The sequence below is a fragment of the Patagioenas fasciata genome, chromosome 22 (genome assembly GCF_037038585.1).
Source record: "Patagioenas fasciata isolate bPatFas1 chromosome 22, bPatFas1.hap1, whole genome shotgun sequence".
NCBI classification, from domain to species: Eukaryota; Metazoa; Chordata; class Aves; order Columbiformes; family Columbidae; genus Patagioenas; species Patagioenas fasciata.
Window position 1 is genome coordinate 1,030,940 of NC_092541.1, and position 18,361 is coordinate 1,049,300.

Here is an 18,361-nt window from a genome sequence, read left to right on the forward strand (position 1 = left end):
CAGCTGCGCTCTCTGACGCAATACGGCACAGCCAATCATCTGTGTTTTTCCTCGCCCCGCCCCGCTCTGGGTATATCACGTGAACGAGAGAAGCCAATTAGAGAGCGTATCTCGGACCACGTGCTGTGGTTGAGGTATAGGATTGGCTGGTTGGGCGGTGTGTATCGGCGTGACCGAAAGGCGCGAAATGCGATGGGCGCACCAGGGCGGCTCTGAGGTCGGGTGAGCGGCCCCGGGCCGGGCAGGTTCACGAGGCTCGGCCTCGGCAGCGTCCCGGTGCCTGCACCGCCGGTTCTCCCTGTGGCGGTGGGATGGTCGGGGTGGGGCGGCTGGAGTCGGGTGCTGGGCCGCTTCGCGTCGGTCTCCTGACAGGGCCCGTCCCTGCTCCCCGGCTGCTGCCGCGTAAAGTTGCGCCAAGGGAGGTTGAGGTTGGATGTGGGGAACAATTTCTTCCCCAAAGGGCTGTGGGGCATTGGAACAGGCTGCCCAGGGCAGTGCTGGAGTCACCATCCCTGGAGGGCTGGACAGACGGACATGAGGTTCTCAGGGACATGAGGTGGGGGGATGGTTGGACTTGATGATCCAACCAAAATTATTCTATGATTCTAATTTGTTTCTCTTCATGTTGAGGATTCGTGATACTTGCTGTGGGGCCTTACCCGTGCTGCATGGTGTATGTGGTTCCCAGGGTCCTCTGTGTCCTTCACAGCCTTTTCCACCTACCTGCCCCCTTATCACTCTTATGCTTGTGTGAGCCCTTGCTGCGTTTCTGCTGATGGCTGTTTCTGTACTGCTTTGCCCCCTTGACTACAAGAGATTTGACAGGTTTTACCTGTAAGAACTCCAGCAGTGCTGTAAAGCCTCACTCAATAAATAGCAGCCAAGTATTTTATACTGTTCAGGGTGTTATAGAAAAGCCACACAGGCAAAAACACGTGTAAGGGATGAAACAGATCAGAAACAAAGCTGATTGCTTTTCTTTTTCCTGTAGAGTATCTTTGGATGCGAAGGATGGACTTGTCCGTGATTGGTATTGGAGATGTACAAAATGTGCTTTTGGCAATGCAGAAGAACTTGGAGTGCCCAATATGGTACGTTGGGAGAATGATGTGAGCTCTGTCTTAATATAGTTAATGAGTCATTTGTTTTTGTCTCTTTTTCTTTCCTTTCAAATGCTTTGTCAGTTCTGTGGATTATCAGAAAGGAAAAAGAATTGTCTTTTAAGGCTGAGCATATTGATGTTTTATAGGGCTCAAGCGAGAAAGTGCAAAACAACCTGTATTTTGTTCTTGTGTTCTAGTAAATTTTGGTTATCTATTTCAATCTAGATGCGTCATTCCTCTACCCAGTTAGGAAAAGAAAGGTAACTGATTGGATTTCCTTGTTTTCCTTTGTTTTTATAGCTTGGATGTGGTAAAAGAGCCGGTTTCAACAAAATGCGATCACATATTCTGCAGGTAGGTTTGCAATCTTTGTGATTGTAATGCTTAGTCAATCTATTCTTATTCTCACAGAATCCCAGAATGTCAGGGGTCTGCACTTTGGTGTGCAGGCATTTCAGAGGGCGAGCTGAGCACACCCATTTCACCCCAGGGGCATGGGGGGCCTCCCAGCCTTCACCAACTCCAGTGCTGCCCCACTGATGCAAGCCCAGCTACATCCCCATCCCCTTCGAGTCCAGTTTAAAGCTCTCCAGATGAGCCCTGCTAATCCCTGTCCCAGCACCTTTTGCCCCGCAAGATAAACCTTTCCTACGTGTCGCTGTTTGGACTGGCGTCTTGTAAAACCAGCCGTTATCAGGGAACCCAAAGCCCTGCCTGGAGCACCAGTTCTCCGTGTGTGCTGCTTCAGTGCGAACGATGTATACTGCGTTTTGATAACTTAATGGGTAACTATTTGGGGGGGGAAATTAATTCTACATAAGAAATAACTGCAGTTGTAGGATGTGTCAAAGGGGATTGATTCATCCAGAGTAACACCAGATCAAAAATACAGACATTCAACTGGATATTGAAGGATTTCTACTAAGTGGTGCATGCCTAGGCTCAGTTTTAAAGACATTATAAGCCTCTCTTTTGTTACCACTGTGATTATTCTTTTTTCCTAGGTTCTGCATGTTCCAGCTCCTCAGCAAAAAGAAGAAAGGTGTGATACAGTGTCCACTGTGCAAGACTGAGGTCACCAAGAGGTAATGCAGCATTGCAGGTGGGCTTGGGGAAGAGAAGTTTGAACTTGAAGGAAAAGTTAATCATTGTCTTAATATAAAAAAGAAAAGATGGTTATTAAGTAAACTCGTTTTCTAGAGGAGCAGCTCAAGTTATCCCTTGGCAATAAAATCTTGTTGTGGCCCCTCAGTTCCAGAAGGACAGGGAACTGCTGGAGAGAGTCCAGCGCCGGGCAACAAAGATGAAGAAGGGAGTGCAGCATCTCCCGTGTGAGGAAAGGCTGAGGGAGCTGGTTGTCTCGTCTCCCACTTGGAGTTTTACTGCTTTTTTTTGTTCAGCCTAAATTCTAAGAGAACTATTCATAGTTGACCCATACATTTGTCTTAAAACAACTCATGTGGTGATGTTATTTCAGAAGTCTGAAAGAAAATTCCAGATTTAAGCAACTAATTGAAGGATTGCTGGAAATTATCCATGCGTTTGAGCTTGACACTGGAGTAAAGTGTAAGTGATCTCAATGTATATCCCCCCCTTTTCAAAAATACGATTTTGGCATTTGTATTGTAATTAGTTGCAGGGTATTTACTTACTGTGCAGTACTCAAAATGGGAATTGTACTTTAGCTGTATATATGCTGGTTACATAGGGTCTATTTTATTAATATTTAATACCTGTTGTCTTGCTCAGTGTAAGAAAATACTTTTACTTTTCTTTCCTGTTGGCATTTTCCAGTTTTAAACAGTCATCACGTTCCTAAAACGTCCACAGAAGCCACTGCTGCTGAGCTCCTGTGTAAGGAAAGGTCTGTCGTCCAAAGCAAGGGCTTCAGGAACAGGAAAAAAAGTGCTACAGGAAATGGACAAGAAAACCGCACCTTGGTATTTCTTTCCCTGAATTTATTTTTATGGATTGTTTAGTGGGTTTTTTTGGAATGTGTATAAATAAATGGAATAAGAGATTCTGGTTTGCTCTCAGGTCACTGTTTGACTTGAATGTGATTCCAGACAAGGACATCTAAATGTTTTTTGTCGTCTTAACCTACTTTAAAAAGTTGTTTGCATAAAATGGCCTGAATAGAAAGATGGAAAGCTTTTTTATACTGCTTCTTTAATGTGGCTGGCTGACTATTGGTAGGCTTTTTACTTTTTTAGTGGTAAGACCATGAATATGTCTTAAGGATTCTTAAGACATGACCCAACTTGGGGTGATTGCTGAGTGTATGAGTTTATTCATGGTACGTTGTTTCTTGACTGGGGCTCTGGAGCTTGGAGAAGAGGAGAATGAGGGGTGACCTTATTAATGTTTACAGATATCTAAAAGGTGAGTGTCAGGAGGATGGAGCCAGGCTCTTCTCGGTGACAACCAGTGATAGGACAAGGGGTAATGGGTTCAAACTGGAACACAGGAGGTTCCAGTTAAATTTCAGAAGGAACTTCTTCATGGTGAGGGTGTCAGAGCCTGGCCCAGGCTGCCCAGGGAGGTTGTGGAGTCTCCTTCTCTGCAGACATTCAAACCCGCCTGGACACCTTCCTGTGGAACCTCAGCTGGGTGTTCCTGCTCCATGGGGGGATTGCACTGGGTGAGCTTTCCAGGCCCCTTCCAACCCCTGACATTCTGGGATTCTGTGAATATTAAATAGGATAAAACTGTGAATGATTTGAGCTGTTAAGTGCATGGTAATTGTGTCTGTTCAATCACTGATATCAGTGTGATAAGTTACATGTGTTAGATCTTTGATTTAAATACATAGTTCATCTGTATCAGTCTCCCCTTCTGCATTTTAAATAATTACTACTTATTTTTTTGAAGTAACGTGCTGTTACAAATAACTTTGTGTTCTCCTGTCAGCAGGAAGCTCATGTGGATGCTCCGCTTGCAGATACTGGGGGCAAAAGGTGTTCCCTAAGAAACAAAAAGCAGAAATGCGATTCTGAAAAAGGGATTTATATAGAGCTCGGTAAGGTCTGGTGTTGAGTTGTGTCTAATGCTTGCAAAGCAGGGAAAGGTGATGACGTTCAAAGTCTTTATAAACAATAATGTCTCCTTAAATGAGATCAAAGGGACAAATGATGGACAGTTCAAAGCTGGTAAATCAAAGGGGGTTTACATAGTCTATTACGTTGTGGGAAATAACGCTACTGTAGTAAACCCCTACTGCTCAGTGTGTGAGATACAAAGAAGATCCCTATGGATGTGAATGAAGTTGTAGTTGTTACAGCTAATGATAACTACTATTTTCTAAACAATATTAAGCTTTGTCATCAGTGCTTGAGGCTCTTGTTGATAACCAGAGATAAGGATGGAATCAAATTGAGGAAGGAATATTCAATTTCTGTTTCTCCTCGCTTTTCAGAGCTTCCTTTTTATCTGGCGCTGACTGCTGCTAGAAACAAGAGAGATGCTGTGTGTTGTCTGTTTTCTTCCCCTTCCTTCTAGGAAGAAATTGCTCCTTTTAACAGATAGTGTTCATTACCTCCTTTTTTTTCCTGTATGGCTTCCATGAGCCAGCACTGGGCCCTTGTGGCCAGGAAGGCCAATGGTACCTGGGGTGGGTTAGAAGGGGGTGGTCAGTAGGTCAGAGAGGTTCTCCTGCCCCTCTGCTCTGCCCTGGGGAGACCACACCTGGAATATTGGACATTCTGGGATTCTACCAAGATCAGTCAAAGGATCTGAGACAGATGTTTGAATATATTGTTCTGACTTCCAGTTCAAAATTCTAAATACTAGCAGCTGTTTTTCTCTGTATCCATTCAACCAGAGTAACAGCTGATTTGTTTTTAGGCTCCGATTCATCTGAAGAGCTTTTTAAACAGGCGAACAATGCTGGGTAAGTAAAGGTCATTAAGGAATTAGTATTTTCTAAAGACAGTAGTTCTGTCGTACAATATTCTTTAAAGCTGTTTTCTAAATGTTTTGTAGACCTTCAAGAGAAAAGCATGTACTATGCTTTTGAAAGTCAATGTTCAATTCAGGAACGTGGGGGGGATTAAAACAAATGGCCTGAGGTTCTGAAGGGGTCTGGTTGCAGTGAATGTCAGTCGTGCAGCGCGACTGCTCCAAAAACTGGTTTGGAAAGCGAAACGGGAAAAATAAGCATCATCTTCTGTCTGTTGTGATTTTTCTCTGTAATTAAAGTAGATTTCACTTCTCAGCAGGTTACAAGACAAAGAAGCGCTGTGGATTTCATCTCAAGAAAACACAGAAGAGCTCAAGAGTGCTGAGAAGGGAAATGAATATCCTTGCACTACCCAGCCTGACAAGCTGGGTGCTGAAGAAGTAATTCCACCCAATGTCATAGGTGTGTTTATTTTGGTGACAAAAATAATTAAGCTTGAAAGAAAGACCACAAGTTAATGTTTAGATTTCATATGATTAAATACACACTTGCAGTCTTGCATATTGTAGTTTTGTTGATGCCTCCAGCTAGTGACACTATAATGCAAGACTATACCCATAGACTAGGTACTTAAAATGTGGATATTCTGTGCACAGGAGAAGGAAAGGGAAGAAAAGGTAACTTGATCAAGGTGCAAAACTTATTCTATTCTATGTAAACCGTATTATTCCTTATAATACAAGTTGAGAGCACTGTCTGGTAATTCGTGTAAGAAGCTGCATGTAATATGTCATATGTAATTTTATCCTTCTCCCTTTAGAGGGAGATTTGTGCAGTGTAAGATTCTGGTTTGGGGTGAGATAAGAACGGTTCTTTTCTAACAAAGTAGCTGTTAAGCTTGTCATTGTTCTTGTGCATGTAAAATAGAGCTTAATAATTTATGATCCCCATAAATCCTCAGGTGCAAGTGATTTCTCGAAGGAAGGCTCGAGCAAGGAAAGCACTCGGAGCATCACTGGATATGCCAAACCTGCCCAAGGGAACGTGAGCGAATACCAGAGTTCCCCTTTAAATGTTCTCCCTGCAGAGCTCACAGAGCAGTGTGACAGTCCCCCAAGGAATGGGGACATGTCTTTCTTCAAGAACACAGAAGAAATGGATGTGGAGCAAACTCTATGTGACAGTAACAGCGAAGAGTTCGACTTCAAAGAGAGCAGGTTGGATAAAAGCAAGGAAGTTGATATTGCACAAAGCGTGAAAGCTGCGGGAATGGATGAACCTGAGAACGATTCTCTCAATGACAAAGAACTTCCTCTGGAGAAGCTGCTTCAGGCAGAGGCGCTTGACTGCGCCGCCCTGAATCAAGTCTCCAGGAAGAGGTTGAAGCGAAGCATTCAGAAAGTCAATGAATGGTTTTCAAAAAGCGAGGAGATTCCGTCTCAGGATGATTCTGCTGAAGCAACTGACGTTTCAGGCGAAGGAGACGCATCTTTATCAGACAAAGAATCCCGTGTTTCACAACAGACTGACCCTATGGTCGATTCCAAGGAAATTGTGGTGGCTGAAGGAAATAAGAAATGGTCAAAAGAAACAGCAGAGAGTATCAAAGACAAAATATTTGGGAAAACATACAAGAGAGAGAGGAAGTCAAATCCCCCTTTTGTCTTTAGAGATGTTTTACCTACTGAAAAAAAGGAAGATGCAGCTGCTGATAAGTCCTGGAATAACTCCAGCAAAGACAGACCGAAGCGGAGAAGGAAGACTGTCAGTGTCCTGCGACCCGAGGATTTCATCAAGAAAAAAGATGCAGAGGAGGCAGATGGGTGCCCTGAACATGTTGATTTCCACCTTGGAGATGCTGAGAAGAAAAGATGTGAGGAAAGCTCTGCTGTTGGTGAGAGTCGCCTCTCTGAGAATAAAGAGGATGATACAGTGGCAGAAGTTGAGGAAGGAGGATCCAGGTGGAAAAAAGCTGCTGAAAAGGTGGCTGGCAAGCTCTGTGACACGGAGCCAGATTTGAATATCTCCGATCAGAAAGGCACTAAACAAAATGGTTCCGCAGCAAAGAGAAGCAGGCGTTCTACCAGAACCATGTGCGCCCTGCAGTTAGTGGTGGACAGAAACTCCCTGTCCCCTGATGCGGCTGAGCCCCAGATCGATAGTTACCCAAGCAGCGAAGAACCAAGGAAAGCCGATTCGGAGCAAAGACAAGTCAGGCGCAGCAGGCACCTTCAGTTGCTTTCTGAAGAAATGGCGAAAGAAATGGGAAAAGGAGTGATTAAGGGGGCGAAAAAGCATGAGAGCGACCCCGAAGGGTCTTTCCCTGGAGTCCAGAGGAACGTGTTGGTTCACGCTTCTGAGTGCGAAGAGCAGCGTGAGCCCCGCGATGTGGTGAGTGACCAGGCACTCACTGATCCGGAGGGTGGGGATCTGGAAGCAAATGAAATGCAGATCAGTCTAAAGAATTCACTGGATGCTGCAGGAACTGGAAAAATTCTCAATGCTACATCTGGTCGTCAGCACTCAAATTGTGGTTCCTTGGCACCCGATACGGCTTCTCAAGAAAGTGAAATACGAGGAAGCCCTTTGCTCCTAGAGCCGCCTTCAACGGCTTCCCCCCTCCCTGAAGAGACGTCTGAATCTCCTGCTGCTCTTCCCCAGGGTAGCAGACACGATACACTGAAAGTTCCAGGTGACTTAAGAGCTGAAAAGTTGCCAGTGGCTAAAAATGGTTTGGAAGTGACCGAGGAAGTTGAAGACAGCGAGTTAGACACGCAGTATCTGCGGAATATATTTAGGCATTCAAAACGGCTGTCGTTTAGCCTTTATCCTACTCCTGTAAAGGCACGTGCAATAGGAGATGCTGCTTCCGAAACTCTAAAGAGATCGTGTGCTGATCAGGGAGAAGATAAGCGTAGCAAATATTTAAAAACAGAAAGCTTGCAAGAAGAGAGAGCTGAGAGCTTGAGTAGGGCTTGTGGGAAAGAGCCACGTAAAGCCAAGGAGTCTTGTGTTAGTCCTGTGACTTGCTTTGTTGGGGACACTGAATGTGCGCAGGCAGAGGATCATCGAGATGTTTCACAGGCAGAGGATCATCGAGAAGATGTTTCACAGGTTGCAAATCAAGGGAATCCGACACCAATTGGAATGGGTACCGCTAGGACTGAAGGCAAGGACAGATTGCAGAAAGGAGAGCAGGAAAATGAAAAGGCAGTGTCAACTGACATAGGGATCGGAAGTGAGTTGAGACAGAATCCAGTCAAGAGTAAGAGAAGCCAAAGTGATCAGGATGATGCAGAAGAGCAAGTTTTCAAAAGAGCCGGTTTAAACACAGTCGATGAAATGTGCGGCAGTTCGGAAAGCGATCAAGCAGGGAGGGCTGAGGGTGTTGTTGGCAAAGCTCCGCTACTACATTTTCAGTACAAATCAATGATCTGTCCTGTAACGTGTCAGCAACGACCCGCTGAGCTCAGCTCTGAAGGCACTGGGAGAAAACGTAGCAAAAGAGAAAGAGAACAAGTAAAGGGGGATGAAGAAGCAGCAACTCAAACTGCTGGCACACGGATGCCCGAGGGTTTAGTTGCGCAGGCTCTGGAAGAGCCTGTTAAAGGGAATGGTGATCTTACAGGTTCGTCTGAGACCCCTGATGGCCTGTTGTGCTCTGATGATGATATTGAGGAGAACACCAGCTTTTCTGAAACTGACAGGAGAGAGAGATCTGCTGTGTTTGTGAAAAGCAGCAACAATGCCCCGGTACAAGAACTACACAATCACAATGTCAGTTCTAAGCCCACATCTCGAGGTATTCCAAGATCTCGGAGAAGAGCGCGGAAACTGCAATCTTCAGATGAAGAATCTAGCGAAGATGAAGAGTTACCGTGTTTTCAGTCACTAATAAATAGCAAATCAGCAAGCACACCTTTGCAGACCAGCAAACAAGTGCCATCTGTGGTAGAGTCTTCAGTAAGTCCCATTGCATTGCCTCCCCGTGGAAGTAACGGTGACAATAATGCGCAGAAAACACCCGGAGCTGCCCCGAGCAGCGGATGTGTTTCGCCAAGCCAGGAATCCGAATGCTCTGTCAACTTATTTTCCTCCCAATCCAATACCTCTGAAGAATCAGTTGATGGAGCACAAGAGCTGAAGAAACTGTCAGTACACGTTCATCCGTCCAAACAAGTGGATGAGGGTAAAGAAACTTCTCCAAGTTGTAACTGGGGGCGGAAGAGAAGCAAAACTAACTCCAGAGGTGAATGCCAAGAAGACCAAAACATGGGAGCAAACCCAGGTACAAACTCAGATTTCTTTTTAATCTTTGCGACTGTGTTTGTCATGTCATCGCACTGAGGTTTTTGGAGTTTGCATGTGTGACACGGTATTCTTCAAAATGTTCACTTAAACTACATCTGTGCTTCTAATTTCAGTGTTTTCAAAACCTGCCCCTTTATAGTTAACAATTGGCTAAAAGGTCCATGTGGTAAGAAGTTATGCGAAAAGTTTGGGTTTCTTTAACTAATTCAGATTTTCTTCTTCCTTCCTCAAGGTGAAGCGTCTGGATCTGACAGCGAGACGAGTAACGTAGAGGATTCGTGCGGCCCGTTCTCTCAGGGTGAGATCCTTACTACACAGGTGAGTTTGTGCACCGAATTCCAGTTTGTGTTCTGGGATATAAACAAGTACCTGAAAGCTGTGAAGTCGGTGTCGTGGCAAACCGCTTTCTTCATGTTTGTTGTGTCGCTGGATCATTTCCAAGAGCATAATTAATCAAGACCTGTAGAACTACTGCTGTTGCTGTTTCTAATTTTCAAGTATTATTCAAATAAATTAAGCTTGCTGTGTAAAGCTGAGCTTGCTAATGTTGGCACAATTATGTGTCCCCTGCAGCAGAAGAATATCATGCAAAATAACCTAAAAAAGCTTCAACAAGAAATGGCTGCGCTCGAAGCAGTGCTGGAGCAGCACGGAAGTCAGGACTGTCAACTTTTACCTGTCCATAGGGACCTGCCGCGTTCCAGTAGCGAAGGAACACTTGCAATGGAACAAATGAGACGAGAGAGAGGTAAATAGCAATGAAAACCTCGCCCAGCTTTTAAAAAAGCAGTTGTGTGGCTATTGCTAGTTCTTTTTTCCCCTCTGCCACAAATCGGTGTTGATTTAAAGTTGAGTCGCTCGCAGAATTTCACCTAAATTCAGCTCTTCAGTGAGACACTCATGTTTTATTCCGAACTATATCTGTATCTATATCTATATCTATATCTATATCTATATCTATATCTATATCTATATCTATATCTATATCTATATCTATATCTATATCTATGTGACTAAAAGTTTCACAGGTATTCTAGAGGCTCTGCTATGGATCAGAAAATAGTAACAATAGAGGCAAAGGCAAAGTAATAAATAAGGAGAGGAAGTGACTGCAGTATTTAAACTTAACAGGTACAGCATCAGCGCTGTACCGTGACTACAAAAAGGATGAAATTGATTCAAGGAGTAATTTCTTTTCTTTCAGAAGACACAGATGAGCAGAATTCGGGGACCAGGCTCAACAGTGCGTCTGTCTTACCAAATACCTCTGGAAATGTGACCAGGAGTCCAAGTAAATCCTCCTCTGTAAGGGTTCTTAACCCTCCAGCTGCAGAAGAGACCACAAGTTGCGTTGCAGCTCCGAATGCTGGTAACAGCTGCACTCAGGAGTGCAAATCGACAAGAAGTTCGTGTTTTCCAACATCTGTTCTGCACAACGCAACTGGGAAAGAAAACGCAGCGAGTCCCGTTGGGACCAACAGGAAAGAAATGTCAATTGTGGCATCGGGTCTGACTCAAAGCGAACATGTAAGTATAGTTCAGAAGTTTTAAAGATCACTCGTTAATTGTTCCTGATTACCATTATAATCATCAACACAGAGAGAACTAATACAGTGGAAACTAATCTGACAGGAATCGCAGATCTGTAATACAGCAACATCAGTCACCGCTGCCTGTACGTGGCATTATTGAGCTTTTGGTGAAGTTGGAACTTTTAAAATGACTGTGTACTGTCTAGCGGAAAACAGCGTTATTCCAGAGCAAGAGCTCGGTTGGTTCCCTTAATGTTCTCAAATGCTGCTGCTTTACTCAAATTCTGATCAATAGTGAAGATTTCTGTAATTAGCCAGTTCAGAATTGCTGATAAACCTGTTCCTACAATGCATTTCCAGGAGGATATTACTTTTGGTTTATAAACTGCTGTCTTTTCGGTACCATTCAACAGGCTAAAGTAATTATTGACTTTTAAGGAAATGCATATGCTGTGTGCCAGCACAAAATCATTACTTTAAAGTAACTGTGTTACTACATTGTACTCCTATGAACTGAAGTTGTTGGTTGTTATTTTTGACCTGTTTTTCTAGCTATTAATTTTCTTAACTGCTTTTCAGGTGGTGGTCCAGAAGTTTGCAAGAAAAACTGGAAGCACTTTATCTAATCGCATTACTGAAGGAACAACCCATGTCATAATGAAAACAGGTTTGTTGGGAGCCATATGCACAAATCTTATATTTACACACCATATGGAATTTTAACTCTAGGCAAACAAACAGGCAGACAGTTCAGCAGTAAATTTGAATAAGTATTATTTTCTTCTCTCTTTTTTTGTTTAAACTTGGGCGTCTTTCTTATTCTGTTTCATAGAATCACACAAAATCCCAGAATGTCAGGGTTGAAGGGGCCTGGAAAGCTCATCCAGTGCAATCCCCCCATGGAGCAGGAACACCCAGCTGAGGTTCCACAGGAAGGGGTCCAGGCGGGTTTGAATGTCTGCAGAGAAGGAGACTCCACAGCCTCCCTGGGCAGCCTGGGCCAGGCTCTGCCACCCTCACCATGAACAAGTTTCTTCTTAAATTTAACTGGAACCTTTTGTGTTCCAGTTTGAACCCATTACCCCTTGTCCTATCATTGGTTGTCACCGAGAAGAGCCTGGTTCCATCCTCCTGACACTCACCCTTTAGATATCTGTAAACATGAATGAGTCCCCTCTCAGTCTCCTCTTCTCCAGCTCCAGAGCCCCAGCTCCCTCAGCCTTTCCTCACACGGGAGATGCTCCACTCCCTTCAGCATCTTGGTGGCTGCGCTGGACTCTCTGCAGCAGTTCCCTGTCCTTCTGGAGCTGAGGGGCCACAACTGGACACAATATTCCAGGTGTGGTCTCCCCAGGGCAGAGCAGAGGGGCAGGAGAACCTCTCTGACCTACTGACCACCCCCTTCTAACCCACCCCAGATACCACTGGCTTCCTGGCCACAAGGGCCCAGTGCTGGCTCATGCTCATCCTGCAATGACCTCAGTCAATCAGAGTGAGGGGATGTTTTGGTTCCTTGTGTGATTTGAAGTTCATGTTACTTTTTTTTCTTTGTATTTAATGGATGGGACATTCAGAACTGAAAGATCTTGTTCTCGTTTGCTCTGCAGACAAGGAGCTGGTGTGTGAACGGACACTCAAGTACTTTCTGGGTATTGCAGGGAGGAAATGGGTCGTTAGTTATCAGTGTAAGTATAACTTGGTTTGGAGCTAAATAGTCTCTGCCCTTCTTCCACCAATGTACTCTTCACTTGTTTCAGTAAAAGCAGCTGCTTTCTCTTCCGAATACTTGTCCTGGTTTGCTGCCCACTGACAAATGCCTTTCCTTGCTCTTCATTTAAATCTTAATTCAAATCTTCAAGATGTATGGCATCAGTTAGTGCAAAATTAATCTTATTTATGAGAGGTAAAAAAAATCATTACATTCTATAAGGCATCATAACGTATTCAGTTTCCCGTAGTACAAGTACTTTTATTTTAATATAGCAATGAAGTCAGCCTATTGGCAGTGGAAGAGCAATTTTGCTGGATAAAATGACTTGTCCTGTTCTGATCTTTTTATTTAGGGGTCATTCAGTCTTTCAAAGAAGGAAGGATACTGGATGAGGTAGGTCCCTTCAGAGTGAAATGTCAAATGTGTAATCAACACTGTTACATTAATAGACCTATCAGTAGCCTCAGATATTGTCGAAACATTAAATATATATAATGGCTTATTTGATACGTGGGACCGCTGCTAATGTTGTCATACACTCTCGCGTTGCTCTAAGCGAAGAGCCTCCAATTATAATGAAAACCAACTGGGTTTTTTCCAAGTAAACTGAAAATACACAGCTGGTTTTCATACTTTTGTAGCAGGTGAAACTGCATTGGAAGTTTCGGAGAAGTTGCAAGGAAGTCTTGGAGAAATGGGAGTTTGAGTCAGATGTAGGCCTGAATTATCAAATGCAGCACTGTGTTTGTTAGTAAACTATACACTAAATGAATGCCTTGAAATAAAGTAGATGTTGAAGATCTAGAGGTGATGTACTGATAATTTATATCAAATGATACTGTACTGATAAGTTAATTATAGTCTTGGAGTGTGCCCCTTCTTTTATACAGTTTACTAAACTATGTTTCGACCCTGATTTGTTTCTTTAAAAGCTGTCTGCTGCTGCAGGGGTTTCAGTGCTGCTCTCAGTCATTTTTTTTGAAAAGCCTTTTAATTAACTTTCTGCACACGCTTAATTGTAAGGTTTCCAGTTCTGAAATGCAACTTCTGCCTGTTCAGATGCAGAGCTCCGACCAGGGAAACCTCCTCGGTCTCTGACCTCTGCCTGCCTGTTTGTGGTGTGTTCCAGGAGAGCTTTGAAGTTCGAGGAGACGTAATCAACGGGAGGAACCACCAAGGTCCGAGGAGGGCTCGACAGGCTCTGACTGCCAAGGTACGAGCACTTCGGGGTGAAAATCCTGTCCTGCTGCGACTGTTTCGCATGTGCCTGTGCTGGCTGAATATCTGCAAGTTCCTCCAATTTCTCTGCTGTTCTCTGTGCACAGAATTGTACAAATTCAGCCTTTTTATACGTGAAAGGTGACAGCAGATATGCCCAAGTGACTCACTATCTATGCTATGACCATCACATACAACAGCTTTATAATACACATGTAAATTATTTTTTATACTGACTTGACTTACTGGAACTCACACAATAATTGGTACAGGGCACTCTGACATTTAGAAGCGGTTTGTTTACTTCAATACATAATGAACAGACATTTAAAACCAAAGACAAAACCCAAGTACGGACGTAAAGCATAGCCGTGGAATATAGAAATACAGCTAAATACGTAATTTGGAATATCTTTTTTACTCGGTTCATATAATTAAATCTATACAGCCTGCATAATTAAAAAATAATTTATTGAGGCTGATTTTAACAAGGTCAAAGCAAGTGAATGCTGTCACTTTATACCATTGGTATAGGATAGCATGGGGTTGGGCTTTTTGGTGCTATTATTTCGTTTTGTAGGTTACAAAGAGCATCAGAAATACTTTGTGAAACAGCGATAGCTTGATAACCAGTCCTAGAACTGCGATGAAACCAGCATATTAAATCTTGTCCTTTAAAGATACCGTCTGGACTCTGTTAACACGCTCCTTGTTTTTCAGATCTTTAAAGACTTTGAGATCTGTTGCTATGGACCTTTCACTGATATGACTACAGGTGTGTCTGGAGTTGGTGAAGGCTGGGAGGCCTCCCATCCCCGTGGGGTGAAATCGATGTGCTCAGCTTGCTCTCTGAAATGCCTGCACACCAATGCGTGCAGCATGGGGAATAAGCAGCAGGAGTTAGAAACCTGTGTTCGGGCAGGAGATGATGACCTGGTGGCAATTACAGAGACGTGGTGGGGCAGCACACATGGCTGGAATGTGCTCAGGGGTGGCTGTGTCCTTGTCAGGACAGACATGGCCAGCCAGGCGTGCTGGTGGAGTTGCTCTTTATGTAAGAGAGCAACTCCAATGTATTGAGTATTGTCCAGGCACGGATGAGGAGCAAGTTGAGAGTCTGTGGGTGAAAGTGAAGGGGCAGGCTGGCAGGGGTGATACTGTTGTGGGTGTCTAGTATAGGCACCCATATCAGGGTGAGCAAGTTGACGAGGCCTCTACAGACAGCTGAGAGCAGCCTCACAGTCAGAGGCCCTGGTTGTGGTGGGGGATTTGAACTTCCCTGATGGTTGTTGGAAGGACGACTTGGCCAGCAGCCACAGTCCAGGAGGTTCCTCCAGTGCCTTGACCAGAACTTTCTGATGCAAATGGTGGAGGAGCCAACTTGAAGAGGTGCACTGCTGGACCTCATCCTCACCAACAAGGAGGGTCTGGTTGAAGCGGTAAAGGTTGAGGGCTGCCTTGGTTGCAGCGACCATGAGATGGTGGAGTTCAGGATCTTATGTGGCAGGAGCAGAATGACAAGCAGAATTGCAACCCTGGATTTCAGCAGGGCAAACTCTGGTTCTCTCCATCATCTTTGGCAAGTCTTGGGAAACAGGAGAGGTGCCTGAGGACTGGAGGAAAGCAAATGTCACTGCAGTCTTCACAAAGGGCAAGAGGGAGGACCCGGGTGACTATAGACTGGTCAGCCTCACCTCTTATTCTCTACTAAGATTTGGATTTCTTTGAAACTATGATAGTTTATATCATAGAATGAACACGTGAGGCCTTAGGGAATAGCATCGGTGATACAAAACATTGAAGTTTTTTATCTGTTTCTCTGATTTCTTCAGAACACCTCGAATGGATGGTGGAGCTTTGCGGTGCCTCCGTGGTGAAGCAGCCTCATCTGTTCACACACACCAGGGTAAGTGTGAATGAACGTTACGCTTCGCATAGTGGAGGGGCTATAGTTACAAAAACCACGTGGTGGGTGATTATCTACAAGAAGCCTTTAGTGCCTTAGTTTAGACACAGCAACCCTAGAAAGAAATCACAGAAAAATCTCAGGAATTAACGTCTTTCTCTCTCTACAACCTCTTTCTACAGTCGTGTCTGAAGTGATGCGCTGAAGCAGAGTTAGCCCGGTTATCGCTCTCTGCAGATGGTGTGAGAGGGATTTAATGACAGATAACCTGCAGTTTTATTTTCTTATCTTGAAATCCTAGAGTTCTACTGTGGTCGTGGTTGTGCAGCCAGATGCTTGGATGGAAGACGCGGATTACGGAGGTAAAATGACACTGTCATGGGGTGTCCTTATCTCATCAGGCCTTTCAATAGTTAAATATCAGAGAGGCGTGTGGAGGAATTGAAATAAAATCCTGCTGCATCTGGAGATGGAGGTTTGTCTTGGAAGAAAGCTCTGTATTATCTCCAGAATCAGCAATGGAGTCTGGCAGGCAAACCCTGTCCTGGGTACCACCTGAAGCTTTTCTGACTGGAGATAATGTCTAAACAGTGGGGAATTGTGCCCTCAGAGGACAAGTAAGATCCAGGAGAAAGCCTTAGAGGGGATGAGATTGGTCTAGGAAGAATATCTAGTGACAAAGCGTTAACTGATCTACAGCTTTGCCTTTTTTCTTCTTGAATCAAAATGCTCCAGAAAAACCACGAGACTTTGCAAGTATTCCGGACTAACTCACTTTGGAATGAGATAGTGGGAGTTAGGGAATGAATGGGAGCTAGTTAGGCTACAGTGGAGTTCAACAGCGGAGCGGAGCGGGAAGATGATGTAAAAACATCAGCTGTTTCCATGGCCCTGGGTAAACGAGAACATATAAAGATCCTGAAACGGTGCAGAACAGTCTGGGAGCACTTCAGTAATTTTCTGTTCCTTCTCTCTTAACGAGACTCATTGCTTGTCATGCACTTGGTGCAGGCAGGAGCTGAGGTGCTGCCACCGAGGTCCTAAATTAAACATAACAAGGACTGTGTTCTTTGCTTTGCGTGTTTATTTTACGGTGTTCACAACTCGCCGCCAAACAGCTCTTTTAGCAGCAGCAATATTACCCGCGTTGCTAAAAAGAGTAGTGGTGCCACATCGCTGGTTTTAGACTCTTGTTTTTATCAAGGCCTTCAAAATGTCAAAGAAAAAGCAAATAGCTTCATTGGAAGGCTATCAGTAAGCTCACCTTGAGCTTGGTTTAACTCCTGGATAACAGTTTGATGGGTTGTGTCTTTGTCTTACAGCGATCCAGCAAAAAGCCAACGTTGCCATGGTGACTCGAGAGTGGGTATTAGACAGCGTCGCGTGCTACAAGTGCCAGGAGCTGGATGCTTACCTGGTGTCGTAAGGGCGACCCGCGGTTCTCTTGCCATCACTCACGAGTTCTCATCAGTGCTGATAGTCTGGTAACTATTTTAAGGACCCAGAATTTTTAAGTCACGCAGAGATTATGTGCATGTTCTTGTTCAGAGTGAAATAACTACATTTTATTAGCAATAAAGTTACTTAGCATTACCATATAAAGATGGAATTACCCACTGTTCTTTAAAGACTGACACTTCCCATTTCAAAATAATCCTTTAAATTAATGTAAAACGAATTTTTAAAGTTAGAAAATGTAGAACGTGGCTTCCTCAGAGAAATGGTGATGTGCTATTTACCCCTGCAGCCCGTTCCCGTTTGTGTATTTCAGGACATTTTGGAGACAGTCATTTAAAAGAGTAATATTGGGCTCAGGGCTTGTATTTCAAACATATTCGCACTCCTGAGTAGCCTCCATATTTTCATTTTGCATAAATACATACCCTGAATAAGGGTGTATACCAACACAATGCGATATTATTTTGGGATTATCAGCCTGGTTAATTTAGGCGGTGGTTGATATGAACTGCTCTCCTCTTGCATATGAAAATGCCAACTTGCCTTAACCAGGAGAAACAGCCCCTAAGAGCCAACACTTGATTCTCAACACAAACCAATCCTTAAAACCACGAGCTGGTAGCAGGGCTGTGTCAGTCGTATCTCTGACAAGTGCATGTGGCACCTATGGAGAGAGAATAAACAGATGCACTTTAGTGTCCCAGTGACCTATAAAAAGCCCTATAGGATTCTGCTGTAATAGTCCGTGCCTGCAAAATGAGACTGCAAAGAAATTGCTTTTTATGGAAGAAAATATGTTCTCTGTTTCTGTTGCCAAGCAATTCAGCTTCATAAATAATTTTGTACTTTCAGGGCAGAAAAAGAACCTGTTTTCATGAAGTTGTTGTTTGAAAAAATCAGTTCAGTGCTCAGATGCTGCTGGGTTATCTTGGGCAGTTATGGAAAGTGTGTTTATAAATATTGGAATGCTCAAAGGAAATAAAATTATTTTGGCAAGTATTTGACTTGGTTGTTCAGCTCTGGTTGTTCAGCTCTTTGTACGTGCATCAGTCCCTCAGCATCTGCACTGAGCCTGGATGGAAAAACACCCCCAGTCCAGCCCCCCGGACGGGGAGAGACGTCCCGAGGAGGCCAGGAATGTGAATTGGGATTTCAGAGCCTCAGTCAGAGTTGTCATTTCTATCAAGCTGAGAAGCAAATGTGTTATCAAGCATCGTGCACCTC

General features: G+C 44.0%; 1 protein-coding gene across 6 annotated transcripts; it reads left to right on the forward strand.

Moving 5' to 3' along the window:
* The first annotated feature begins 154 nt into the window (after positions 1 to 154).
* BRCA1 (BRCA1 DNA repair associated) lies at positions 155 to 18,141 on the forward strand. 6 transcript variants are annotated; one of them, XM_065855914.2, is made up of 21 exons: positions 155 to 222; positions 992 to 1,091; positions 1,404 to 1,457; positions 2,108 to 2,188; positions 2,581 to 2,669; positions 2,898 to 3,043; positions 4,014 to 4,122; positions 4,947 to 4,992; positions 5,318 to 5,463; positions 5,963 to 9,289; positions 9,545 to 9,630; positions 9,886 to 10,060; positions 10,517 to 10,839; positions 11,424 to 11,511; positions 12,452 to 12,529; positions 12,908 to 12,948; positions 13,685 to 13,768; positions 14,494 to 14,548; positions 15,606 to 15,679; positions 15,981 to 16,041; positions 17,002 to 18,141. In XM_065855914.2, the coding sequence occupies exons 2-21, from the start codon at positions 1,003 to 1,005 to the stop codon at positions 17,103 to 17,105; spliced, it is 5,256 nt and encodes a 1,751-aa protein (XP_065711986.2). In that variant the 5' UTR covers positions 155 to 222; positions 992 to 1,002; the 3' UTR covers positions 17,106 to 18,141. The 6 variants fall into 6 exon arrangements, with proteins under 6 accessions (XP_065711986.2, XP_065711989.2, XP_065711988.2 ...); XM_065855917.2 differs by having other exon boundaries at positions 5,321 to 5,463; XM_065855916.2 differs by having other exon boundaries at positions 4,017 to 4,122.
* The last annotated feature ends 220 nt before the right edge of the window (positions 18,142 to 18,361 follow it).

Excerpts from the sequence above, each read along its gene's own strand:
- BRCA1 (XM_065855914.2), top strand. The coding sequence starts at position 1,003 with ATGCGAAGGATGGACTTGTCCGTGATTGGTATTGGAGATGTACAAAAT. Across the intron at positions 3,044-4,013 it reads GACAAGAAAACCGCACCTTG|CAGGAAGCTCATGTGGATGC; the intron begins GTATTTCTTTCC and ends TTCTCCTGTCAG. Across the intron at positions 9,631-9,885 it reads GTGAGATCCTTACTACACAG|CAGAAGAATATCATGCAAAA; the intron begins GTGAGTTTGTGC and ends TGTCCCCTGCAG.